Below are 27,686 nucleotides of genomic sequence, written 5' to 3'. Positions count from 1 at the left end.
ATATATATATATATACATCAGCTGTTAATCAGAGTGATGCCCTCTGGAAAATGTTGTTGTGTAACTGCTGTGGAATAGACTAAACCCAGAGTGAGATGGATCTGCGGTGATGTTTTCTGCTCATTTCCTGACTCTGGATGAGTATTAGTGCTGAAGTGGAGGGCTGGATGGCGCCAATCATTTCCTCTGCAGCCCTCCTGCTGTCCACTGTAGTCTTTTACTGTCTAGTATGATACAAACCAGAGTGAAGGATGAGCAGCCTTTACATTTATTCATGTTTTCTTGTTTTTATTTTTATATTTCTGTCATCATTACATTTCTTACCTATGCTATACCTCTGCCTCTGGGGGTAAAACAAATAATAATACTACAAAACAAAAGAACTGCAGTTTATTTTATTTTGCAATGATTGTTTTCATCATCTTATTACATTATTATTCATACAACAAAAAGATCAAATTCTCACCATTTACTTATTCACAGCAAGAGCTGTCAGAAGAATGACTATATGTCTCTACCTTCTCCACTAGATGGCGATGTTGCCTTATCTTTCTGCAGCACCATTACTTTAAATGCGACTAAACATTTACTGTTTACCGAAATAGATTAAACTTAAACTCAAAAGATGTTTCTTAGCAATGATATTATTATTATTTTAATAAATTTAGTGGCAGCTTAAATGAACCTTATAATTAGATTTTTTTTCCCCCGACATATGTAGGCTATATCTACTTCATATAAATCTAGGACGGAACAAAAATGTTTTTGGAAGGTCTTCTTATTTTTTTTCTTTCTTTTTTCCCCCTTTCAAAACTCGTCACATGCGCATAGCTTAGATTTTTTTATGAAACATAACTGAGTGATGCGTGCTGTGGAACAAGAAGGAACTATCTCACACTTCCTCTAAGTGTAGGCTACCTACAGGAAACATATACCGCTTGAATACGTCTGACACGGTTTCACACATACAGACTCAGTGTTTGATCACAAGTAACACTGTGTTACTTCTGAGGCAGGTTCAGGATGAGGTGTTCCCCGCTCTCCTCTCTGAGGGCCAATTTGCTTCTCTGCCTGGCTCTGCTTCTGCAATGTGGTAAGTCGGTTGCGCCGGATGATTATACTTAGTAAAAATGTTATCTGTTGGAATCTCTTGTTTAAAAATGAGACATTAGAGGAGTGTGCACTTTTTTTGGAGTTCATTGTGTATCCATCTTGAATATACCACAAATAAATAATCATATATGACCAATAATTACGTGCATCATGCATTTAATATGTGTAAAACACTGTCTATGCATTGGAATTACTTTTTTAATAACTCCATAAAACTGCCTTTAGAAAACAGTTCTGTGATTCAATTTAATTAATTCTTGTTTTTTAAAAATAACAATTTAATTAATGTAGACAAAAAAATAACACCCTTGCAAATTATTTAATGAACATGATGAAGCTGCAGTAATTGTTTGCTTTCTTTGGGATCAATTATCTCTATAACAGCCATGGTCTCTGAACATTTTTATATATTTTGTTTCAGTACAGCTAAGAGAAGTTCACTTTTCATGACTGACACTTGTGTGTCTTTGAAGTGGAGTTGTCGTACTTATCTATAGTCAGTGTGTTACATATAGATGTTGGTTGGAAGGCCACCCGTTGCTTTCATAAGCAGTGAGGCAGTCCTTGCAGACAAGAACTGAAATTGTTATAGCATTCTCTTCAAAGCCACCAGACTGCACTGAAAAAAACAGCAATTTTACCTTGTGAAACACAAGAGCCGCTCTGTGCTGCTTTGTGACGGAGCCACACAATAGGACAAACTGATTGAAGCATCAGGACCCAGGCGGCCTTTTATGTTCTTTGAGGTAAAATGACTGTTTTTGTCAATGGGGTTTGAAGAAATGCTGGATATCACAGCTTGTTAGAAAAAGGCTGTCTGACAGCAGTGATAACATGCTAAACTTAGGTGAGTCTAATGTTAGGGTGCTACTGTTCAGCCTGTCCACATGCAGAAGCCTCCTGTGTTCATCCTCTGTCTCTCTCATACTTTCCAGACATGGTTCATACAACCTCCTATTTAAGTAAACTCTCCTTTAAGTCACAGTATGTAATTAACCCCAGAATTATGTCTGCTTCATTCAGGAGAGGCCAGAGTGTACACTGAAATACAGGCTGGGCCTCTGTACCGTGTGGTCGGCCATCCGCTCTTCATTTCCTGCAATGTAAGTGGCTTCACAAATGAACGCAGTGACAAAGACTTTGAATTCCGTATAGCAAAACCTTCAAGACCGACGTTCGAAATCAACATCATCAGCACCCGTGACCCAACCTTCAGCTATGCTGTTTATGGAACCCGTGTGAGCAGCCAGGAAATTTCTCTGAAACGTGTGTCTCCAAACTCAGTCGTCTTCGAGATACAGCGCCTAGAGAAAGGAGATGAGGGGGAATTTGATTGTACTGTAGTCAACTCAGAATCTATTTTTGATGGAACCTACAGTGTCAAGAGTACTGTCAGAGGTAATCAATCAGCATTCCACCTTGTGTGTATATATGCATTGTAACGCTTCAGAAAAACATACCTAACCTCTGATCTTTCATCTCTGACGCTGCAGTGATTGATAACTCCCTCAGCGTTTCATTAAATTCACCCACCTCGCTGAGCTTCAATGAGGGCGAACCTCTCACCTTAACATGCCAAGCCTCCAGCAACACCATCCAACACACCCATCTGTCGCTCACCTGGTTCCTCCGCAAAGACGGAGCGGAGGATGCTCAGCCTATCATTTCTCTTGACAGAGATTTCACTCTTCGCCCAGGCCAAGGGTTTAAAGAACGTTACCAAGAGGGACTCATAAGCTTGGATAAATTAGGAGAGGCTACATACAGGCTAAAGATGGCTCAGCTTCAGCTGTCAGACCAAGGAGAGATCTTTTGCCAGGCTCAGGAGTGGATCCAAGATCCTGATCGCTCTTGGTACGCCATCACACAGAAAGATGCAAAGGAAATTACCTTGCAAGTTAAAGCCAGAGGTGAGGCCATGTATTTTTTAATTTAACCAGTCACGCTATATTAAATAGCACATCTTGATATAAGTCAGCACATGCATATGTTGGTGTGGTTTTTGACAGGATGTGTGTGGTTTTTTTGCATTGAGCAGAAGTGGCGCCTGACACGTCGTCTGTAGTGGTGAAAATACTGGCACAGCCGTCTGCTCTGCAGGAGGGCCAGACGCTGTTGCTGTCCTGCAACATAGACTCACAGAACCTGGGGGAAAGATTCTTCTCTGTAGCCTGGCTCCGGGGAAGTGTCGAGCTGGCCCGCATTGGCCCTTTGGGCGTTCTTTCTGTGGGGCCGGAATACAGTGGCCGGGAGAAAGAAGGAGAGCTCAGAGCCAGCCGGAATAGCAAGAGGGATTACCGACTGATTTTACAGCCTGTCCGAATAGAGGACCAGGGACAGTATGTGTGTAGGGCGTGGGCTCAGGAGAGAGGCAATGATGGTGTCTTTACACAGGGAGCAGCCCAGGACTCCAGCTCTCAGCTGGTCAGCATCTCAGCCACAGGTCTGTTTAACTCAGTCACGGAGTTTCATTAGCTTTTACCTTTTTAACTTTTTACATGAATTTTTATAAATTTTTATGTCTGTTGCCTTATCTTATCACAGAAAGTGGGCTCTCTGTCAAAATGTCAGACGCGGTAAGTGTTACCGAAAGGGACACTCTGAGGCTCGCCTGCAAAGTAGCCGGGGTTAAAGGTCAGCTCTCTGTCACCTGGCAACGAAAACCCACACAGTCGGCCCCATTTACCAATGTCATCAGCCTGAACCAGGAAGGTGTTACGGAGAAAGCAGAGGAGTTCACCAGTCGCAAAGTGAGGGCGACGCGTACTGCAGCTGACAGCTTTGTCTTAGAGGTTGATGAGGTCACGCCCTCTGATGCTGGTGTGTACCAGTGTGCTGTGTCTGAATGGAATACCAACAGCAAGGTCTTCAGCCAATCACAAACAGCCAATGTGATGGTGCAACCCATAGGTAAGATATATATATTCCTGTGTCTGTGTAGTTACGCGGATGATTGCTTTATCCTTTCTTACTTCCTACTGCTGACTATTTTGAATTCTGTGTGTCAGACTCAAAGGTGAAGGCGCATCTGATTATTCGCAACAACAGAGTGACAGTAGGAGAAAATGTGGAGTTGATGTGCCGGGTCAAAGGGCCACGTGTCCCTGTAACACTGACTTGGAGCCTGCTGCGTTCTGCCTCAACCCTAGATAACATCCTGACAGTGTACCATGATGGTTCCATCAGCTGGTCCGGAGACCAGCACCACTACCAGGTGAAAGTAGAAAACAAAGAGAGTGAAGTTGTTCACTATTTGCAAATCATTGGTGCCAGTCACAGAGAGGCCGGAACCTACCAGTGCATGGTGTCTGTCTTCTTGGACAATGTACTCAAAAAGCTGCCTTCATCCAATCAGCTTGCAGTGATGGTTCAGAACCCAGGTACTACTGATAGTTACATTTTTAAAAAAAGGGGTGATTGATAAGTTTCTGGTCTAAGGTAGGAGAATCTTTCAGATATCGCCGATATCAGATGGTGGCCTGTGTGTTGACTGTCACCCGCCTTCCAGGAGAAGGGGGCATCTTCCAGGCACTCTGAGCCATGTTTGAATTCAGCAGTCAACGTCTCTACTGCTGTAAAAAAGGAGATTCCTCTCCTAGTGATCGCTCCATGTCCCAGTGGATCTACTTAATACGCCCTAGAGACGAGGGAGCACAAATGAGTGTATGCAAGCAGAGGCATCCATTTTCTCTGACAGGGCTGATATTTATAAATTACCCAAAGCAGAAATATCAGAAATGATCTTAGCTTCTAGCTTCTGCAGTGTCATACAAAGGATTGAACTAATGTGATACAACAAGATCTGTGTAACTTATCTCCTAACTGAGACTACAAACCTATAAATCATCCCATTTGAAGCTTTTTTGAAGCAAAGAAACAACATTACCATATGGTGACAATTGTTGTCTCCCTCTTCTAGAGAGCAAACTTCATCTGTCCTCCAACCCCACCTTTAATGGAGGTGCCAACACTGACATAGTTATAAACTGTTCAGTTGTCTCAGGATCCTCTCAATCTTCTCTCTATGCTGTCACCTGGAAGCTCCAGCAGGGAGGTGAAAATAAGACCATTTTAAGCTCGGATCGAAATGGCCTTGTGACATATGGGGGCCTGATAGATCCGAGTGACAAACAGAGAGTTAGCATGACTTACAGTAAAGGGCCTAAATTTGAGTTTACAATTCGGCAAGCTAGGACCTCAGACTCAGGTTCGTATATATGCGAGGTGGAGGAGTGGCTGCAAGGTCCTCGTGGTGATTGGTTCCAGCTCTCAACAATGTCCAGAACCACAAAGCTCACAGTTACAGGGCCAGGTAATGTTTTTTTAAACTTTTATTATAGACATATATCATGCCACAGTATTTTTTAAGTAAAAAAAAACAAAATTCTGTCCTCGCCATACTCTGACAAACCTTGTCTCCCTCTTCTAGAGAGCAAACTTCAACTGTTCTCCAACCCCACCTTTAATGGCAGCATCAACACTGACATAGTTCTAAACTGTAGAGTTGTCTCAGGATCCTCTCAATCTTCTCTCTATGCTGTCACCTGGAAGCTCCAGCAAGGAGGTGAACATAAGACCATTTTAAGCTCAGATCGAAATGGCTTTGTGACATTTGGGGACCTGATAGATCCGAGTGACAAACAGAGAATTAGCATGACTTACACAGAAGGGCCTAAATTTGAGTTTACAATTCGGCAAGCTAGGACCTCAGACTCAGGTTCGTATGTATGCGAGGTGGAGGAGTGGCTGCAAGGTCCTCGTGGTGATTGGTTCCAGCTCTCAACAATGTCCAGAACCACAAAGCTCATAGTTACAGGGCCAGGTAATGTTTTTTTAGATATTATTTTTTACTTTTTCATAGACAAATATCATATAAGATATTACATGTACAAAGCAAAATTGTGACCATAACATGCATTTGTTCTTTTACCATTTGATTTCACCAGTCAATGACCTTCGTTTAGACAAGAAAGAGCAGCAGATAAAGGCCATGGAGGGAGAGGAAGTAGAGCTCCAGTGCAACGTCCTCTCAGATGAATTCAGTTCTTCCTTTTTCTACAAAGTCACTTGGCTCTACACTGCGCGCATGTCTTCTTCTGTTGTGAACGCTTCCCTGGCGGTGCTGGATCACAGTGGCCTGCTGCGTTATCCAGAGAATCAAGCACTTAGAGGCCTCCAGGGCCGGCTCCGTGTTTCCAGACCCACTGCGAGCAGCTTTTACCTAAGAATTCAGAAGGCCCACGAAGGGGATAGTGGGACCTACTGGTGCCAAGTGGAGCAATATGAGCTGGATAATGAAGGTCGCTGGCAGCAAAAGGCCTCAGAAAGCAGCGGTGCCATCAGTTTGAGTGTAAATGTAGCAGGTATGGTCACATTGTGGCTAACAGGTTACCTTTCTTTCTAGTCCTTCTGCTAATCTAGGCTAACTCCCTGTTGCTTTATTGACAGTACTTACACAATATATCATGTTGAAATGTGATATTTTGTAAGTACTTTATGTCTTTACATCTTTCTGGTTTGTGTTGCACAATTATACATCCACAAAATGAAAACTTGTTTTCTTTCCTATTTTTTCTACCATTCATCTTTGCCGTCTAACATCTCTTTTACCCCCATGTCTGTCTTATGCCCCATCTCTGCCTGTGTACAATATTTGTATGCTACATGTTAACAAACACCTCTTTTGCCTGCTTTTCCCACAGAAACAAATCTTGTCGTTGCACAGAAGGATGCAGACTTGAACGTAAGCAGCTCCAAGGAATTTGACATCCCCTGTAACATTTCCAGGCAATCCAGCAACGAATCCACATTCCAGGTGACATGGTTTTGGCAGAATAAGAGGGAATCTGAGAAACGCCCCATATTCACAGCCTACCGGAATTCCACCCTACAAGACAGGTTTGGGAGAGGTGTTTATTTAAGATATAGCCACCCCCTGCCCAGGGAATTCATCCTCACAGTCCCAAAGGCAACTCCTGAAAACAGTGGCCTGTATTTCTGCGAGGTAGAGGAGTGGCTCCCCTCTCTGGAGCAAGGCTGGAGGAGGGTGTCGGTTCAAAAATCAGGAAAAGTGACTGTCAACGTTAGCACAGAAGGTAAGGACAGCCTAATGTCAGATATCAGAAGCTGTAAATCACGAGGTGTGTAAAAATTAGTTTCCTTTTTTTTAGGAGGTGCTGAAGCGGTCTCAGAGTGTAATTCTGGTACATGGATAGGGGTCACTGTGATTATTTTCATCATTTCACTAGTGGTCATTTTGCTGCTAGTGCTGAAAATGTGCCGGAGCAAGGTCTCAGGAGAAAGGAAGAAGGGCGAATCACTCTGGGCTGAACAACCTCTGAAACCCAATGCAACAGACTGAACCTCAGACGCTAGAAGAAGCGGAAAAAGTGCACTGATATTTTTATATGTGAATATTTCATAATTTAAAAAAAGCGGTACTGTACATATTTTCTAGTCAACAATAAAAAAAGTGTAGTATAAAAAAAACTAAATGTTATGAATTAATAAAATGTATTAAAGCTTTGAAATAAAGCCAGCACATTTCATTTTACAGCTTAAACTTCTTTGCATAATCACTCGCTTTTTTGTTGCCTGCAATGGACAGTTGAGCGAGGAAGCAGATCAACACTGTGGCTTTACACCTACAAAGTGGAGCACTCATACTGACAGATTCCTTTTCATGTAGCAACACACCGGACAGCTTGATAGCTAGTCTTTGATAAAAGAGGAGTCAAAGAGTTGCACGTCTAATGGAAAAGCTTAAGCAAGAAATGTGGTAAGATTTTAAAACTTGTTTCTACATGTGACACAGCAGTGAATCAACCAGGAAGTGCTCTGTGGTTTTGCACAGGATGACTGTGGTGTACAAATCTGCTGAGAGGCATTTGTACAGACAGTTTGTCCTCAGAACACACAAGTGTTGTGTTAGTTTACATCAATTGATCCAGACATGATTATTTTTTGTTGTGATTAATTGTCTTCATAAGGCTTGAATATTGTTTAATGAAGAGTACATTTCTAATTTACTACAATTCTGGATAGTTTCACCCAGATGAGGCTTGGAAATGTGTGTCAGAATGCTTCAGTGACTCTGTGTACACACACATAAATACACACACACACACAAAAGTAGATGCAAGTGCATCTTGTTAGCTATAGCTACAACATACTAACTCCTGTTGAAGGAGAAAAGCTGGACCCAAATATCTGCTTATTTGTTAAGCAGGTCTGCTGCTTGAGACACACTAATTCACCAACATGCTGAAGATGTTAGCTCAGAGCAATGGTCAGACATAGGGAGAGAATCGGTGGTGGTATAAAAACATAGAGCAAGTAGCAAGAAAATAAAAACACAAGAAGTAGCTGGCTGATTCTAGGTGGCTTATGTCTGTGGTTTGGCTTGTGTGCTCTATTGGCCTGCTTTTTAAACTTTGACCTGATATTTAAACCCTATTTAGTAGAAGTCTTATTTGAGTGAAACACACAGAGGGTACCTCATCAGTGATGAACTTTTTTGGCTCCTTAGAAGAAGACTGTCATGATCACTTGTTCAGTTGGTTATTATAGTGTAATTGTATTTTTCCTGGGTATTGGTTATGTTTCCTGTTTTATTTTGAAAGTCTTGCTTTGCTTGTGTTTTACTTCCTCTTGTGTCTTTAGTTGTATCTCTCTCTTTTTGTTGGACATTCCTGGTTTCTGTGAGTCTGCATTTGGGTCCTATTTGAACTGTAAAACCTAACAAAGAGAGTGTAATGGTAGTAGAGATATTCAGTCTTCCAGCACACAAAACAAAGTGGGTACATCCAGCAGATTTCACCACAGCAGACATTTTGTCAAATAGCACATTAATGTCTTTGTTGCGAGGTTAAAGCTGGTAAAGCTCTGACAGCATCGTTCCCTCAGAAGCTGAGATCAAACCTCTTTTTATTGCCATGGCTTCAGTTAAGCTTGTTAGATTTGAAATGAAACAGATATCTACTGACTTTTACATCCTGTTTAGTCAGGCCTGACCAGAGTCATCAGATCGGATTCTAAATAGAATAAATAATTAATCATTATTATTGATACTGGGTGACTATGCCTGGGCTGCAGTCCTGTAAAGTAAACAAAAACTCAATTTGGAAGAAAGTAGTTTCTCTCTCTCTCTCTCTCTCTCTCTCGCTCTCTCTCTGACTCACCCTCTTTCAGAGACACCAGCCCTATCAATGTTTAACACCCCATCTGTGTAAGAGACTGGAATAAAATCCGCCTCTTGCTCTTGCTTTTACTTTTAAGGAAACGGGCATAGACAACAGATCACTCCCATACAGAGAAAAGCTCTTGTCTGATGACTGTATATGAGTTATGTACAACTTAAGGTAAAACCTTCAGTGCTTTTCTGACAGATGTGAGAGACTAAAAGTACACAGAGGAGAACTACGAGGCAAGCTGCAGTCCTCTCAGCCCAGGAGAGATGATGCAGTGCTGCCTTTGGTCTTGAATTATAGCAGCCCTTCACAGTCTGGTGGACTGGCTCCCTCTCACAGCTTCCCTCTTAACTTTACTGTAATTCTGCTCCCTTGTGTTTCCATGGCAATGCCTTGTCAGATCAAACAAAGAAACATTGAATTTGGGAGGCAAATCAATGCTTGTGTCTGCGCAGACTAAATGTAGCATCGTCTACAACAGCGGCCCTGCTGGAGCTCCCTCATCATGCTCTTTAATAACGTCTCTGAGGGGTAATGCATTAAACAGTTGTATCATCAGTTTATGTTTTGACAGCAGTGCTGCTGCATGCAGTGGCAAGTGAGATTTCCAATGCTGTGATTACAATCCTCCTCTTTCCTAAGACCCACGGGTGTTTGCCTGCGTGTAGCTGGTGGATTCTTTCAGCTGGTTATCTGTCGCTGTGGTCTCATTCCAGATCTGAGCGGGCAGCGGCTTGATGCGCTGCCCCCCTGTGTGTCAGGAAGGGATAATTTGGCCATTTCTCTGGAACTAAAGAACACATCTTTTATTAATGCAAATCAGTAATGTAACTTTAGCAATGAAAGTGAAAGACTCCTCACCAAAAGTAAAAGTAACTTCAAGAATAATGGGTGCGTTTCGTTAAGGTGTGTGTATTGTTGTATCATGCTGTCTGTCTGGTTTACACACCTAAATGGCACAAAGCCACCAACATCACATTCACATTTTCACTTATGTTTCATCTTCTTTTCCCTTGAGCTCCCCCATGTGGAGATTCTTTGGTGTCCACCCTTACGTCTGTGGCTTATGGTGTCAAAAGGAGAAACTCTGACCTTCTGACTATACATCTAGTGCCTATACTTCAGAGGATGTATCAATAACCAATAAGGGATGCCCAGGCCCTGCAACTAACAGATTCAGATGCCAGAATTCAGCTGAAGTTGAAATGATTGAAATGAATGGAGAGTTTACACTATAGCAGCTTTGTGTAAGGAGGACACATCCATATTGCAGCGGTGTATGTTTATACTTAATTGTCATACCTAGAATATGTACACCCAAACACTAGTGATCAAAGTTAGCTCTAAACATCCTCTTGAACAGGAGGATAATGAGCCCTGGCAGAGCTAGGGATATAACATGAGGGGAGAGAAACACTCCAACTGCCATCTGCAAGAATTACGTAACGCCTCTCCTCAAATCTAAAAGTCTTCTGTGAAGCGGCTGAATCGTCTCACCTCCGCTCACTGAATCTCTTTGCTTATACCCTCGACTCTTCTTGACTCCCTCATGGCTCTGCCTTGTCTTTGATATTCCCTTTTCTCACAAGGAGAGGACACAGCCTGACAGAACCGCCTTCTGTTCTTAGTGTGAACCGAGAGCTACAAGGTTTTACTTTTTCCCTCTCTCTCACTCTCTCTCTCTCTGCTTCTCTGTCTGTCTGTCGGTCGGTCTGTCTCAGCACCAGAGGGAGCTATTGTTATTCAAAATGACAGGCATACAGCGTCATCATCATGCCATAGGAGAGGGGGAGTTTAAGTGCTCCTCATCTCATTGTTCTCATTCTTACACTTTAAAACTTTCTTTCAAGCAGTGGCGATTCTAACGTCTTTACAGCATTCATCACTATTATGATATGATCTGACACCAATGTCAGATTATGCCACTGCTGTAGTTCAATTTTTTTCGGCCCTCAGAGGCCCCGAATTGGCCTTGTCTGTTGGAAAACCTGCCTCTGTGAACAGGTGTGTGTCTGTACATTGGCAAGAAGGGAGGTTTATATATATATATATATATATATATGTGTGTGTGTGTTGCAATGTTGGATAGAGATGTAAAGGTGCGAAGGCTGGAAGTCAACATTATGTCGCTAAAGGTGTGATGGCACCTCAGACTGCACACTGTCATCTAAAATAGCTGTGTTTGAGAAAGTGTGAGTGACAAGCCTCCTCACACGAACGCACAGAAAATTACCTCATTTATGCAACCCCACCAGAGCGCACAAACTACATACAACTCTCTAAACTGTTAGGAGCTGTCTGCCTTTTCTTGTTTAGGCCTGATTGTTACCCAGGAGACCACACCGGCTGGTAGAAGAAGCTGGAGAGTCCAAAATAAAAACAGCTTAAATGGTGCAATATGAAGTAATAGCCTGTTCTGCTCCCTGTCAAGGGAGCTCTCGACAAACTTAGAGCTTACTTTTTTTCCCCCTTTTCACAGCTGTACTCTCACATACTGGAACTGCATGAATCAATACTCCAAAGCTGCTTTATCTGTGCGCCTGTTATGATAATGTAACTTACCAGTATGCATGCACAAGTCCTTTCATGTTTGTGCGCTTGCCTGTCTGCATGTATATGTACAAATGCTGTCAACACAACCTTTAATCATGTTTGCAATGTGCTTCAACTCCTCTGACATATTACAAAAAAAAAGATGATTAGTTCAGATTCAGATTAGTTCATTATAACTGCACTGTGCTTCAAAATGATATCAGTCAGTGCTTTTTTTATTGGCTTATTTATTTCTTTATATATCTATTTGGTGCATGAATAAAACAATGAATCTTAACTAACTTTAGATTGAACATGTTTCCCCCTTGTCGCTCCATCAAGCCTGCTCTCCACAGATCACTCCACTTAATAAGACAGCAAAGACGCTTCTATTGAAAAACAAGAAATAGATTTTGTCGTTGTGGGATTAAATGCAACATGCTTTCCAGAGCTGATAAATTGATGATAACACTCAGTCTGTCTGTGCTTCTCTCTGGCTGGGACTGCAGGGGCCTGTGTTGACTTCCAATGGTGCAAGCCTTGCAGATACTCCTGATTGTTATCTGCTAGCATTCACACTGGAATTATTCATAAAAGAGTTGGATTTAGAGTAGACAATATCAATGACAATAATATGTGATCACATACAGCTGAATCCTGGATGGAAACAACAGACAGCTCTCCTAACATGCACATGTAATCCAGCTATAGAATGTATATAAAAGATGTGGCCATCCTTGACTCATGTCAACGTATGGACCGCTGCACTGTGTCCCTTTTAATTGTAATGACGTTATGTAAGCGTTATACAATATATTAAGTATTGGAGTTCATCCTGTTTAAAAAAAAGTTGTGTTGTATGGGAGATAAATTCTATAGAGAATAAACAAGTTGTTCGAGGCCGCTCTGTCCTTGTCCTATGACTTTTTGGTACAATCATTCAAGAATCGGGGATGGTGTTCATGGTGTCCTCTGCTCTGTGGTCTTCTCTTTGGCTGCAAGAGTCATTCAGTTGGTGTGGATACTGTAATGTTAAATCATGCTGCTATACATGCCATTATAACCTATGTGCCTACTCTGATCATTTTCTGGGTGTTTATTCTTCTACATAGCAGTGGATAGGTCTGTGATTTGTGTAATGGTGTATCTTCTTTTCTTATTTAGCATTCTCATCTCCTCTTTGCTCTGTCTCTTGTCATAGGGGAGATAGGGCAAAGAAAAAAGAGCATCTGAATACTTGCAAATTTGCATATGGGCAGATTCTACAAACTCATATTTTGATTTTGGTAACACCATAAAATAATAAAAAAATCAAACCAAAATGGAACCTGGTGCTCCAGACATCTGGCTATAGGACAGGTAAAGTCATTCAAACACGTGTGTTGATCAGATCAGAGGTCAGATCTCATCATCTCCTAAAACACACACATAAACTGGTTAAACATCTTGCAAACTTTAGTCAAATAACGCTTACCTCAACAAGGGGCAGGGAAAACCTGTTACTATACACACAAATGCAGCCAACAGCTAAGAGTCATACACATCAGTATCAGAGTGCTCATGACCACATGTTTAGAGACTAAAACAACAATATTAACACAGAAGTGATATAAAAAGTAGTGCAATAATACACCAGGACCACCATCTGGAGGTTCAGCCAGCCCTTCACAAAGAAGGGATCTTTTTACATAACAGCAGGACTAAATGTAGGGATTAAGATGAAAAATAAATGTGCTGCATGTTTTTTATAATTCCTTCTGCCTTGGGCCAAAAATGTATTGATCACCCTTCACTGCATGTACAGTAGGATTTGGGCTACCAAAAAAAAAGTTGAGTTCTGATTTTTTTCTATAAAAATGTCTTCAGAATATCATTTAAAATTCTGATGTAATCTTAATCTTAGATTCCCGTTAACTAAATGTTACAGTGGCCCTAATCCTCAGACATATATGTCATCAACAGCAGGACCTTATTAATTTAGCACAGCAGTGCCTGTTGTTTTGAACTTTCCTGAGTGAAAAGTGGGAAAACAGTTAAGCTGGTTTAACACTGAGTGTGTACAGTTTGATGTTATCAGAGTTTGATCCTGACAAAGCTGCTGCAGAGAAAGAGGGGCCTCTTCACTGAAGGGATGAGAGCAGAGGAAAAATGTCAGCTGCTCCCAAAACATACGTCCGCTGGTATCTCTGAGTGAGCCCAGCAAATATTCAGCTATCGACGAACTCTATCAGCAGAGGCCATCCTAGCTTCTAATCAGACAATACATCAGCCTCTGGCACTTTCAGGCTTTCAGTCTCTGGGGTCCAAAACATTTTCCTGAAAGGTTGCGAGGAGAGAAATGTCATGGTTAGTTTGACTTTGTCTGCAACTTCTTGTTACAGATTTTGAGAGAGGAATGAGATTGCTGCTGGAGTTTTGCTGCTAGCTACTTAGAAAATCCACCATCAAACCCTGTATTCTCTGTCTGCCCATCTCCACCGGTATTTGAAACCTGTCTGCTTGTATTTAATCACAAGGGATGATTGATATGTTAGTAGCCTAAGGTTGAAGGAGTCAATGTCGGAAAACCTTCCAGATATATTTAACATAGCCTACATAGCCTCCTACATTTTGTGCATGGATCCTCCTTCATAGACTTCATTGTCTTGGACCTCCAGAAAGTATGGATGACATCGTCATCTTTGTCAAAATGTTAGGAAAGAGCCAAGAGCCTTGTGGCCATAAAAAGAATCAGTGTTGTCCATTTTTAGACAGTGCTGACTTTTAATTTTCAATGAACTAAAAGAGAAATGTCACTGTAAGTTACAGACTTCAAACTTTCTCTTTAATCACTCAAAGAACTGAACTGAATAAAACCTGACTTCCAACCTCAGTGCAACCTAATACATCTCTGTTCTCTGTAGCCTTGTCAGGTTTTTATTATGATACCTTTTATTACATTATGTACACCTACACCACTGTTAAACACATAAAGCGACATACTCTGTGTTCTAGTTCCAGCAATTTAAATTATCATGGTAGTATAAGCACAAAAGGAGCAGAAATTAAAAAAGAAAAGTTAGTTGCCTTTTCTTCTTACACCCTTCTCCTCCAGCCTTGCTGGATTACCGTACTTTATTTGCCTGCATACTGAAATGATTCAGGAAATTACTTAAGATGACACAGATCAGCGCAAATCTCAAATCTGACAGCTCCATCAGACAAACAGAGCCAATCTGCTTGTATTTGCTGTTTTCTTCTGGTTCAGTTCTGCACATTTGACTAGCTGTTCCGTGCCATCAGGACACCACCACCCCTTACTGGAGGGAGATAATTGTGTGTTCACAGGCACATGTTTTTGTTCTCTTCGCTGGCATGTGTACCTCAGACGATTCATCTGCGCTGTCTGAGCAATTTATTCACGCCGTAATGCCAGTTTTGACGGCTGCCTCGCCTGTGACTAAGATGGCTATGCTTGTGAGCTGATGTCTTCATTAGCAGTAGTTTTAGACGCTGTATCTCTCCCCTCACCGCTCACCACCACTCCTCCCTCCCTTCCTCAAGTCACCAGCAACGACGCTCTGCTGCACCCATCAGCTCCCATCAGCCCTTCTCTGCATGTGAGGAGCTCTCCCGCCTGCTGTAGCACTAACTCATGTCGCTAATTAGCTGACAAACACTGTACAGTTCTGCTAAGAGCCTGGTGCTTTCATAGTACTTATATTTGTATATATTGGCAACCACACTCAGATATGTGAAATACTATGTACTCCCTTATGGCTCATTTCATTAAATCAATGCACTATTGTACTTCTTACTTGCAAACTGCACAAATACTGCAATCTGTTATTCCCTATAGCAAATATACACTGTGGTATATTGATATTTAATAATCACTTCAATCGAGAAAATGTGATTACCACCCCTCCCCCTTTTAAATCATCCTGTGGCTACCATGGTAACCAATCCTTGAGAATATTAAGAGTAAACGTGGAAAAGATATGTTTTCATAAAGTTAATGAACCAGATATGACTGACATTAACATCTATTATATCTGAACACCCTTATTATTGAATTTTCTGTGACACCTTTACTGTCCTATCATGACACATAGGTCAAAATCAGGTATAAGTACAGTTTAGTGTGTCTGTCCCTGCCTCTTTCACTCTCACTCAGGCAGCTTCTCCCTCTTTTCTGAGCAGCTGCTTGATGTGACACCAAGTCCGGCAGGCCTGTCACTCACAGTGAGGGTCTTGCACTGTGACACGGTAAGCCTTCAGGGCAGAGAGATGGTCTGGTCCAAGTCCACATGTAGATACATCTTTTTTTTCTTTGGTCTAGAGCATATGCAAACAGCCAAAAGTGATGATGATGGAGTTAGTGAAAAAAATACATACTATGGATTTGGATGCAATTGGATGCAAATGTCATTTTTTTTTAAATTCACCATTAGGGAGTCTGTTTTATGCAATAGAGGTGTAGCAGTAACATTTATTTTGCAGCTTTAGCTTCTTTTTTGTGCAGTCAGAGTCTGTAAAGTCCCAGCTCCACCAAAGAGTGAGTTTTCTGTTTGAACAATTGATCCAATATTACATAAAAAAAATCAAATATTTGAGAAAAAGCCCAACTTTACCTCGCCTTTTAAGAAATAATCCAAAGTGATTCACACAAGGCAGAAAATTGTTGGATTCAGTTTGCACCTCCAGCCAAACTGCAATCAAAGATGTAAATGCATGTGAATTTCTTACAGATTGATGGGTCTATGGCCAAGAGTGGAGCAGCTTTCACCCATACATAGTGTCTCAGAAGCAGTTTTCTACTGAATGACAGTTTGTAAAGAAAGTTTTTACTCTTTAGAGATTCAGATCCCTGAGGTATCGTGTTCTCGGCTGTTTTCACCAGACTAAATGCAACTGAACATGGAGACTATTGGCTAGCCTTCCTAGGCATGCTGTCAAATGATTTTAAATACCTGAACAACATCAATATTTTCTTAGGTTTAAATGCTGTTTAGCTCAAAGATAACTGACACAGCTAACATGAAAGGCTCATGCCTCTCGAGCAGGAGATGTAACCCCATAGCGTGTTTGTCATGCTTAAAGCCTTGCTGTTCGGGGTGAAAATGTAAAGCTCATATGAGTTTAAATCCTTGTTTACGGTCACATAGCTGCATGTGCTGTCCTTAAAATGAACCATAACCAGTATATTTAGGGCTGTATTTGAGCCGAACATAAAGCCATACATTGATACAGCTTTCTCATGACTTTGTGTCAGCATCAGATGCTTCAGACTATCCTGCTAGTGGTCTTTAAACAAGCTGCTGAGGGCTGAAATGCAGGTTTTTTGCTGTAAGGGAACTCACAAGCCTTTCATTCTGAGCATCTCTCTGCCACAGCAGGCCCATTAGGCATCACGATGCAGTGTGCAGTAATTGGTAGTTCTGTTGGTAAGCAGCTTCTTTATCCCTGGGCTGAGCCTCATGCTGCGCTGGAGACTGTCTGATATCAGGGCTGCAGACGACACATGACTGAACCTGTACAGTGAGCGACGTGTCACTCAGATAAACACCTCGCAGGATTAAAAAAAACCCATTCATACATTTTGTTTGGTTTTCACTCTGCATTCTGCTATAGCCTCTCTGCACACTAATGATAAAACAGCAGCAGCTGCTGGATATGATGAGCATTCTCAATAAGATGACCCTACAACACTGCTAAAGGCAAGTTTGTATATTAACTTTTTTTCCCTAAATGCTCTGTGTCATCAAAATTGGCTTCTGAGTTCACACAAATGGCAAGAGGGTGGTTGTCCCTTTGATGTGGTAATAGGTTGTTTTGATTTCTGTGTGTCAAGCATGTTTTTAACGGTGAGAGGCATTCCCAACAGCTACTACTTCAGAATCAATTAAAACGCTTTTGCTAACAGCCCTGCCTGGTTCAAAAGGAGGAAAACTAAATCCCTCACCCTCTCCTTCTCGCACTCGAACGTGCACTCAGAAGAATGTGGACCAAAAAGGAGCAGAGATACGGAGTCCTCAGGGAGTGAGGGAGTATAAGTCCTGGATTCAGACACTTGGGCTGCACCATCATCTTTGCTTTATGTGTACTGCATCCACATGCATGCAAGTACAGAATTCTTATAGAGATTTAAGACAAGACAGAAGACATCAGAGCAACCGGAGCTAGCATTTACAACACAGATATTCCAACAAACAACCTGCATGACAGTCTGATGGATAAGCTAAGCCATCTAAAAGGTTTGTCTTGAGTCAGTGGCCTTAAGAAGAAGATTCCACACCGGGGTCCATGCTTGGAAAAAACAAACTATAGCAGTTCTCTCCAATGTTTCTGTCTATCCTGGTCTCCAAGGACTGCTTAAAACCTTGGACTCTATTCTATTATAGCAGACAACACGGCAGGAATTTAGAATCATTCAGACAGACGGACTTGCCTTGTGCTGGAAGATGCTCAGTTCTTAAATATAAGGCTGCAAATGTTTAGTTTCATCACTGGTGTTTTAGTGGCATTCCATTAAAATCCTCAAAAAACAAACTCTTCAGTTCAGTCAGGGGGTGAAATTACATTAATTAGTCACATGGTAGAAAAACTATGGAGGTGCCATGCCTAACAACAAGTCAACCTACAATCAGTATACCTCGCCAGATTTCAGCAAGCCTTCCTCCATGCCTGATTGTTTTGAATCGTGTTGCTGCTAATGCTAATCAGATGAGCAGTTCAAGCCAGATCTTTCAACAACAATCTCATTAATTAATTCCCTGAACTTCCTGAAGCATTAACAAGTCCTTGAACTCGTATCCCCCGAAATGTTTTTGTGCTGCTCATGTTAAATATTCTATTAAATTAATATGATAAAATATTTTTCTGCTCTCGCTCAAAACTCTTAGTGCCAAAGGTTGAACTAACAAGTCAATAAACGGCCACAGTGCTCTTATTTCTGGTGTTATGCTGTAAAATAAGAATGTCAAGAATGCCAAGTGTTGTATGTTATGAGCCTGTAAGTGCGCACGCTTTGTTTTCTCCCCCTCGGCACATCAGTGTTTATCTTATAATGTCCCTCCGTTGTTGTAGTGTTGAAGGACATGAAAAGAACATATGAACGTGACTAATCAATGCTGGAGAGATTAAATCAAAGAGAACAGGCTCAAAGGCATCCAAGGGCTTGCATGGAACTGATAGCACGAGATAGGCTCCCTTTTTTCATGCCAGATATAGCCTACTGTATGTGCATCCTGAACTCTGTGTGTGCGTGTGTGTGTGTCCACGCAGATAAATATGCAAGTGTGTTTGCTTAAGAGAGTGAAGTGCATGACTCAGCCCAAGGTGGGCAGGCAGCTCGTGTTTCTTCTGCTTGGCAGGCAGCACTGATAAGATTGAACTGACCTGACCATTTAAGAAGCCCTGGGCTTTACCACTGCCAAACAACAAACACAAGAGCCCCATGATGCTTTATCTGCACACTGCCAATTCCCACCCGACTGGTCTGATTAGGTATCAGTGCACAGATTTACCTGATATACATTAAAATAGATGAGGACAGACAGACAGACAGGCAGACAGACTACATTGCCCACTCACTGCTTACATTATTACAATGTATTGACTTGCTGTGTGTCACTGTCATCAATACTTCAATGTGACCTTTAACAGGATTTAATACTTGTGTCCAGAAAGCTGTGGCGCTCTCAGCTATCGGTCTCCGATTTCACCGTCAACAATGATGTCAATTGTTTTCTCAAGTGCTGTAGAGACACACACTAACAACACAGGTTCATGGCAATTTATGTAACTTCTCAGGTGGTCAGGCTGAAGGACAAAACAAAAGAAAGAAAGCAGTGACCTGTCAGTAAATAAATATATAATACTGTATGCTCCTTGCTTGTAATTACCTGATTCCTTCCACCTCCGGATTTCAAGTAGCCTTTGACATGTTGACAGTCAATAAGGTTTAAATTCATACGCAGTATGAGTGAATCATTTGACTGAAGCGAGTATGTTCTGGATATGAACCTGCTGTTCAGGTGGGTGGGTGGAGTTTGCATATTATGGATATAGTCATGACTCAAAAGTGGTTGGAGGTTGCTTTATGGCTATTTTACACAGAGATTGTGCTATGATGCTACAAGCAAAATTCATCTTTGCATTTGCCTGTTCACATTCAACCAAAACAAGGCCATTGTGAGATTTATAACAAAGTTGGTTGATTCGTGTGTTTGTGTGCTAAATATGAGGCGACAGAGCACGCATCATACAGGTTTGTACTCCTCCACTTAAAGTTGCCTAGCTTAGCATAACACCTACATGCAGGGAGAAAAAGCTAGCACAGCAACATGTAGTAATTAGCACAATATATCTTGTTTGTTTTTAAGATTTAATCATGTGTTAGTCTGCTCTGGAGGTGCTCTTGGATGTTTTTTTTTTTTTTTAATCTTTTGGACACAGCCAGTTTCTCCTTAATCCAGTCTTTATGCTTAGGTAATTCAATTTCCGGCTAGCTATAGCTCCATGTGGTCTGTTTTGTTCATTTTAAACTATTTTGAAAAGATAATGTTTGATTCCACAGTTTGCTCACACAGCCAGAGACGAGGGTAATTTCACTGGTAAATCAAAGCTGCACAGAAATCCCTCCACTGCTGAATGCTGGCACAGGCTGCATCCCCATCCTGACACTGACGAGCACTAGGCAAGAGGAAAGGGGGAAAAAACCTGACCTGCAAGCACGCTGTGTAAAACAGAAGTAATCTCTATTTCACAGTCACCAATTATGTGGCAGCTTGTTATGAAATAATTACTGCTTAATGTCCCTTCTGTCAAATTAAACCCACCTTTTCTTACAGTAAACCACTTTCACACACAGTTTCTCCCCACAGTTGACTCAGGATCATATAAAATGAGTATGACCCATTTGCAAATTAGACTGCGGTCAAGGGTTAATGACATTAGTCTAATGCCTCCGGATATTCAACACAGATAACTACTGAATCACTGAATTATACATATATGTTAAACCAAACAGAGCAGCTTTTTAGTTAATTGACACTGGTGGCAGAGAAAACTTGGCACTGGTTAATGAAGGACAACAAAAAGTACAGTGCTTTAAAAAGATTTTCATTTTTATCATTTATTCATTCTTAAAAATATTTTTTCTTTTCTTCTTATTTTTCAAAGCTAACATAACAACAAAGGAAAACATATCAATAAAGTTATCATCACTTAAATAGAACCCAAGGATATGCAATGTGTTCTTTCTGGTTGCCCTCACCACATGTCACATACATACATGTGATTATTTGTTATATTAAGTTGTATTAATTACACATTTAATCATGAGTCTGTCATGTATCAGCTGAAATGAATAAAATGTGTCATGCAGTGCTCTCCTCTTTTGTTACCAGCTTGGATAATGATGTGATTCAGTAATCTGCTGTTCCTCCAGAAGCCTTTATTGCCCACATACTTCCTCTTCCAGGCATGAGTCATGTCAGTTTTACTTGGTGTGAATGAGTTACCTTGCTCTGCGTATACACAAAAGCAAAAGCTCCAGTAAGTGTGACCATAAAAAAAAGCAACTAATGTTTTGCAACCAGGGAGTTGATAGACAGCATCTGCTTTGTTGCTGTTATCCAACAGTGAAAAAAGGGACAAGCCTGTACCTGTGTGTACTGATGATGAAAGTGTGTGTGTGTGTGTGTGTGTGTGTGTGTGTGTGTGTGTGTGTGTTGTATAATATGCTTTGTGTTTTGGGGCATAAAGTCGAACAGTCTTCATAGTGCTTCTGTGTTCACCTTGGTGCACTTGCACTTGCAGTCATGAGCTATTCCCTGAGACTATTGTGTGTGTGTGTGTAGGTGTGTGTAGGTGTGTGTGTGTGTTAGACCAGTACCCTTGAAATGAATAATGCATGATGCTCAGCTGTGTTTGCATGTTGGGTAACACCCACATAATCAAGAAAGACAAAGACAGACGAACAGAAACTGAGGAGAGAGTGAATTAACGCCACACAAATGCATGAACCTCATTGAAATTACTTTTAATGAAGATCACAGAAAATGAGTTGTGCGCCTGCAGTGAAGAACGAGTGTACACAGCTGTCCTTTCGTCATGACACAGGAGGATTTTTTATCCACGCTGCTGCCAGAGACCGCTCTAATTGTATCTAACTCCGTCTGCTGCTGACAGCATGTGTACGTGAACACCTGGTGTAACACAGTGTAATAATAATACCTACAGTAAGCACGGTCAGGCCAGGTGAAAGGACCTATTGTTATACTGCCATGTTCAAGTATTCCTTCACTTCATTTAAGAGCCTTTAATTGGCACATTTAGTTGGTGTAATCATTTGCAATGCAATAAATACAGGATATTTCCTGCAACCACCTGTGAGTTGATGATTATGAAAATTACATGTGGTGTTTGTTGCAGCGTCAGCGCTGCTGTAATTTGAAAACAAAAGGGGGGGGATTTAAAATAAACCTATATGATGAAGAGAGAGAGAGAAAAAATGCAGACATGCACCAACCAGTTCATATAATTACAGGCAATCATCTATTTAAGACAAAAAAAGTACAAAGAAGGAAAAGAGGAGAAGGAGCGATAGGTAGAAGTCCAAGAAATTGCTTGACAGTCATTTCATATTAATACTCTGCATTAAGAAGCTCCTATGATGAATAATTAATCTGCTGGAAAATGTAGTGATATGCGCTCCTAGCAGACTAATGCAAAAAAAAACATCCCTGTGAGTGTATACACAGCAGGTTTGATGTGTAGTCTGGACAGCTTTGTGCATGACACTTGGTTTATAACATAAAGACAAAATTACAACTTTAACTTGCACCGGGCTTTGGTCTGCGTAATGACAGGTTATCTGACAAAGCAGTGTGTAATCTTCCAAGCTGATGTGAAGTGCAGCGTGAGAAATTGGACACATTGACTGTGCAGTGACTCAAACTTGGCATTAAATCCTGGATAGAAGAGCGGCGGTCTTGGATATAACATGCTGTTGAGTGCTGAACCCCCCCCCTCTCAAAAGAAACAATTGGTTCTCTGTTTTACCTCAGTTGTACTCATATTTTGATGTTGCTACAGTGACATTTGCTCCGTTCTCTGTTTATCTTCTGTCCATCTTCACCCATCTGGATTATTTCCTCTCTCCTCTCCTAGAATAAACATGGGGGGGATGTTTGACTACAATATGCTCAAGAAACATTTGGTTACTTATTTATAATTTTGTCATTTGTTTCAAAGATTATTTATGCACGAGAATGCTCGTATGATGAACCGCAGGAGACAACACAGCGTGTATGATTCCATGTATTCCAAACTCAGTGCTAACTTGCCTTTGTAATTCAAAGTGACACTTGGCGTCTGTACCCGGGCCTTTTTTTTATGCATATGGTTCGGCATGTATGTTTGTGCCTCTGTGCCATCCTCTGTGTAATTCTGACACATTCATGTGAGACTAGAGAAAAATGTGCAGAGAAATTCAATAAATCATTCATATACTTTTGGGACATACTATGAAAATGTGTGTATGATGAAATCAGTGAACAAAACTCTCTCTTTCGCTGCTCTTTGCCTCTTTGGTTATCCAGTGCAACCTTGCTGACAGTGGCTTAACTTACAGCGCTGGAATATTAAATACAAATTATAATAACAAGTGAGTCTTGGATGCAAGTATCTAAGACCCTATATATGTGATGGACTGTGTTATGAAGAGCACATACAGTATTGCAGACTTCTCTGTTTCCATGGAGACCTATTGTGATCCCTCACACCCAGTATACTCCACATTCCTCTGAAGCCTTATAGTTTTTCCTCCTCTAAGCAAATATATATATATATATATATATTGATGGATTGTTGCCAAAACTGGCTTGAATGGTCAAAGGTCATCTCATCTTCAGTGGTAGCACAATGCTGGTCTCAGACAATGTTACAGCTGCCTCCCTGCCTGCCTGTGCAAACTGTGCCATCAGTTGGGCCGTGCAATAAGAAAGTCTGTGGAGAACTGAGCTAATTTTAGGCGCAGCAATATGTAGACCAGGTGTAACACACATGGCCTACCTAGCCAGCTCTCCTTGGCTGTGTGTTAATTCAGCAGCAGTGGTCCCGGGTAGACCTGCCAGTATCCCACATGCTTCAGATAGAAGTGCTGACTGCCATTAAAGCCTTTGTTTTTGCTATATAAACACGCTAAAAGCTGCCTCTCCTGTCTGCTAATACCATGACACAGAAGAAAGCACATTTTCTGCATGAAACCTTGTCATTAACTGTGTAAGGTTTATTCTGTAAATATCTCTCTGCGCCTCGGGGCCCACACCCATCTCACCGGGTGTTCAGGAAGTTTTATCTGAGCTCAAATCCACAGCAAAGAGAGAGAGAGAGCGAGGGAGAAAAAAAATAATTTTTACAGCTTCCAAAAAAACAAGCATTCATGTTGCATTCAAGCAGCGTTCGGAACTTGCAATTCCCAGCTGATAAAGAGAACACCAGATGGGTCGATTGCAATTACTTTTTTGTACATAGGCCTACATGCAAAGACCTGCTTATTTATTTATGTATTTACACAGGAGGGAGCTTTGGGTTCCACTAAGTTTGAGCTTCCTTTTGAATTCTGTATTTCCATCCTTTTCAAAAAGCCGCTTTCTTTTCACAGCTTCACACCAAAGCAGCGAGCTATTATCTCATTGTGCTATTTTCATGTTTCCTGCAAACTCCCATTCACCCTGTCTATTTTGAGATCCTTCTAATAATGCGCTAGAATTGTGAAAATCAATGAGTCTGTGCTTATGTCAAAGTGATGCCTATAATCTGTAGCTAAAGACTGGAAGATTTTGAAAGTTCTAAAAAGTTGAACTGAAATGTCCTGAAAGAAAAAAAAAGTGTTTGTTCTGATATTTCCTGCAGTTCTGCAGCAGAGTGGCAACTCATTATGTTGATTGCCAGTAGTGTGTGTGTGTGTATGTGTGTGTGGTGGGGAAGGAGGGAGGAAAAAAACAGGGTGGGGGGAGGGAAAAAATCAGTCTGTATCAGGAGTGGTGCTGGGGAAATTATGCATGAGAAGGTGACTGTAAATAAATGAAAAGAAGAAGCCTATGATTATGCACTTATTATACATGCACATCACTGGGTTTGACTTATTTTGTGCTGATCATTCATGTGCTGATCATCCCCTGTTGAACTCTACCCTGCGAATAAAATTGTTAGTTTTAGAGAATTAATTAAACCTCACTTCGGTTAACCCATTCACGCCTTCAACGGCCTGCCCTAGATTTTATTTTTTGATTATTATTTAGACATGTAAATTTGGCCCTTCCCACAGTATCCACCCATGCACCCTCTCACGGCCGGGCCGGGGCGGGGTCTGGTTAAAGAGGGTGGGTGCAGGGTGCACGCGTTCAAGTTTTCAAACTGCCATAAAGTGCTTTGCCAAGCAGGAAACAAGGAAACAACCTTGGGAGGGGAAAGGAGTGCGTGGAGCCTTTGTAAATCAGTGAGGGTTGTAATGAAGCAGTGGTGTTGGGCTCTTCGGTGTTTTTACGCACAGCGCCTTTAAATGATAACACAGTGGATCAGGTGTATTATTGCTGGTGGAATCATGAAGTATTTTGAGTTGAACTGATTGATCTGAGATCTATTGTTGTCACAGCACAATGCCTTGTCTACTCCATCTAGAGCGCCCGCCCATTGGGCTTTCTGCGGAGCGATAGTGGGAGATTGATTATAGTCTCCGGGATTTACCGTGGAAAGAGCCAGTGCCTGCTTGGACTGTGATTTGCTCTTCCAATCAGTGAAAACAGAGGAGGAAATTATCAGGGACTCGCTGCACTCCGCGCACAGTCAGTGCAGGTTCAGCTTTGAGCAGGTATCCAAATACGCACAAGTCACGCTGAACGGACTTTGGGGCTTTTTTTTTCTTACTGAGGAGGCAGCGAGAGTGAATCGCCTCCGCAGTCTCGGATGCGTAGTAAACGGGGGAGAGAGTGGGTTGGGTCGCCCAGGCGCCAGGCACATACGCACACTTCGTCATCGATAAAAGCAGATAGGTAATGTGAGGGTGAAGGCGAGAGAGAGAGAGAGAGAGAGAGAGCGAGGAAGCGACAGAGGTGGTGTTTGAAGCTGCAGGACCTTGGAGAGGTGGGTCGTTCACTGGAAAAACGCCGGACACCACACCGGCTGAGGATTTGGTACTCAAGACAACCTCCGGCAGCTTTTTTTTGTTTTTTTCTCATCGTCGCTGGGGGATTCATACACCGTATCTGCTATTCAGGACCAGCGGTTCACCACACCGTCAGAGCCGAGCAGCTCCTCATCTAAACGGGATATTGGAAGTAGAATCTGCTGAGCAACACACAATGGCAACCGGTGCGCTCCTTCTTGCCTGTGCGCTGTTTGGTAAGTACAAAAAAAAATCAAGAAGCTCCCGGACTGCATTTCTTGTGTAAATTGTCTCTCTGCGGAGATTTTGCCCTTTCTCTGTCACCGCACACCTGTATGAGACATGTGAACGCAACTGCTCAGCCGAGAGATCAACAACTAGTCATCGTGAGTCAGGTGTAGACTACAGAGATAATCACTGCAATAATAACAGATGCCCGGGAACAGCTGTGTGTGTGTCTCTGTGTGTGTGGTGAAGTAGGTTAATGTGATATTTGGACTTTAGTCACAGATTAACCCTTAACACTCTGACCTCTTGTCTCTAAGGGCTGATCATATAGACAACCTACTATTGCTTGTAATTATACACCATGTAGTCACACACATTATAGGCTACACACACCTGGATCACACGTCACTGACACACTGTGATGGGTACGAAGTCACCAAGTGTGGGTGTGAAGATGTCTTGAACCCTGTTTGATACAGTCATCCCTCGAGGTGAAGCCACTACCTTCACACATTTGTCACTTACCTGCAGTTTTTTTTGGGTAACACACACAAACACAAGTTAAAGCATGCAAGCCTGATGAGACACATACAGACACTGAATGACACAAACCTTCATAAAGGCGTTATTGCTGACACACACACACACACACACACACACACACACAGTACATCCTGCCTGTGAACTGTCCCAAACAAACACCAGATGGCTTTTCTGTTCCTGGACGGGGTGGCCTGTCAGCGCTGCCGGAGGACAGAGAAGGAGGAGGAGGAAGGTGTTGGGGGGGTGCCGGGTGTAGGGTGGGGGGTGGGAGTGGAAGTCGGCCCGCTTGGAGGCCCCTATTCGGCCAAGAGGATTACCAGTCTATGCCTTCTTGGCACATTTGAAGCCACTTTCACTGAGGGAGTGAACACGTTTTTCCCCAAATGCAAATGTGAGATGTGTTCTTCCGTGTGCAGTGGTGAGGCAGTTACAGGCTGGGAAAAACCGGGGTGTTCATATTATGTAATCGTGAATCAATGGGAAGCAGGATGAAGCGGTGGAGAGCGTTTCAGGTGGGAAGAAAGAAGTTCTAGTCACTTGGGCGTGTGTCTATGTGGGTAGAAATAACAGGTTTATTCAATTAAGATATTATGTCATCATTATTGATTATTCCAGCCTGACACATGGGACCTCCAACACACAATCTGGTGATCATTTCAGTTGGTAAGCAAAAACAACTCTAGCTTAAAAGTAGCATGAAGATGATTTATTCCAGTCAGCAGGAAGGCATCAGCCTTAAAAGGTCATGTGACAATCTTTTCTAGTCATCATGATATGAATCACATATTTGGCCCACAGATCTTGTTGGACTACTTGTGCAAAGAGTTGCCTGGAAACAGCCCAGATAAAAATCTGTCACTATAAGTGAAGGCCAAAGGTTTAACTTTCAAATCTTAACACCGTGAAGATGAAGGAGCGATAGAAGT

The 27,686-nt window shown here is 41.8% G+C and overlaps 2 protein-coding genes across 3 annotated transcripts in view; both read left to right on the top strand.

Annotated features, from left to right (window-relative positions):
• Positions 1–902: 902 nt before the first annotated feature.
• Positions 903–7,651, top strand: LOC114426747 (immunoglobulin superfamily member 3-like). Of its 2 annotated transcripts, XM_028394340.1 has the most exons (11): positions 904–1,093; positions 2,137–2,511; positions 2,607–3,023; positions 3,152–3,556; positions 3,658–4,023; positions 4,122–4,493; positions 5,033–5,425; positions 5,543–5,935; positions 6,060–6,476; positions 6,816–7,208; positions 7,284–7,651. In XM_028394340.1, the coding sequence occupies exons 1-11, from the start codon at positions 1,024–1,026 to the stop codon at positions 7,472–7,474; spliced, it is 3,792 nt and encodes a 1,263-aa protein (XP_028250141.1). In that variant the 5' UTR covers positions 904–1,023; the 3' UTR covers positions 7,475–7,651. The 2 variants fall into 2 exon arrangements, with proteins under 2 accessions (XP_028250142.1, XP_028250141.1); XM_028394341.1 differs by lacking the exon at positions 5,543–5,935 and having other exon boundaries at positions 903–1,093.
• A 17,645-nt stretch (positions 7,652–25,296) lies between these two features.
• igsf3 (immunoglobulin superfamily, member 3) overlaps positions 25,297–27,686 on the top strand; it is a 65,100-nt gene continuing 62,710 nt past the window's right edge. The window contains exon 1 of the mRNA XM_028394342.1: positions 25,297–26,225. Within this exon, the coding sequence (XP_028250143.1) occupies positions 26,186–26,225 (40 nt within the window). The 5' untranslated portion in view covers positions 25,297–26,185. The remainder of the gene's footprint in view (positions 26,226–27,686) is intronic.

The sequence above is a fragment of the Parambassis ranga genome, chromosome 21 (genome assembly GCF_900634625.1).
Source record: "Parambassis ranga chromosome 21, fParRan2.1, whole genome shotgun sequence".
Lineage (NCBI taxonomy): Eukaryota > Metazoa > Chordata > Actinopteri > Ambassidae > Parambassis > Parambassis ranga.
Note: the sequence above shows the minus strand (reverse complement) of the source record. Positions and strands in the feature narration are given on the sequence as shown.

Bases quoted from the DNA above. Each gene is read 5' to 3' on its own strand.
- LOC114426747 (XM_028394340.1), top strand. From the start codon at position 1,024: ATGAGGTGTTCCCCGCTCTCCTCTCTGAGGGCCAATTTGCTTCTCTGC. The intron at 4,494-5,032 runs GTACTACTGATA...TCCCTCTTCTAG, and splicing joins AGTGATGGTTCAGAACCCAG to AGAGCAAACTTCATCTGTCC. The intron at 6,477-6,815 runs GTATGGTCACAT...CTTTTCCCACAG, and splicing joins TTTGAGTGTAAATGTAGCAG to AAACAAATCTTGTCGTTGCA.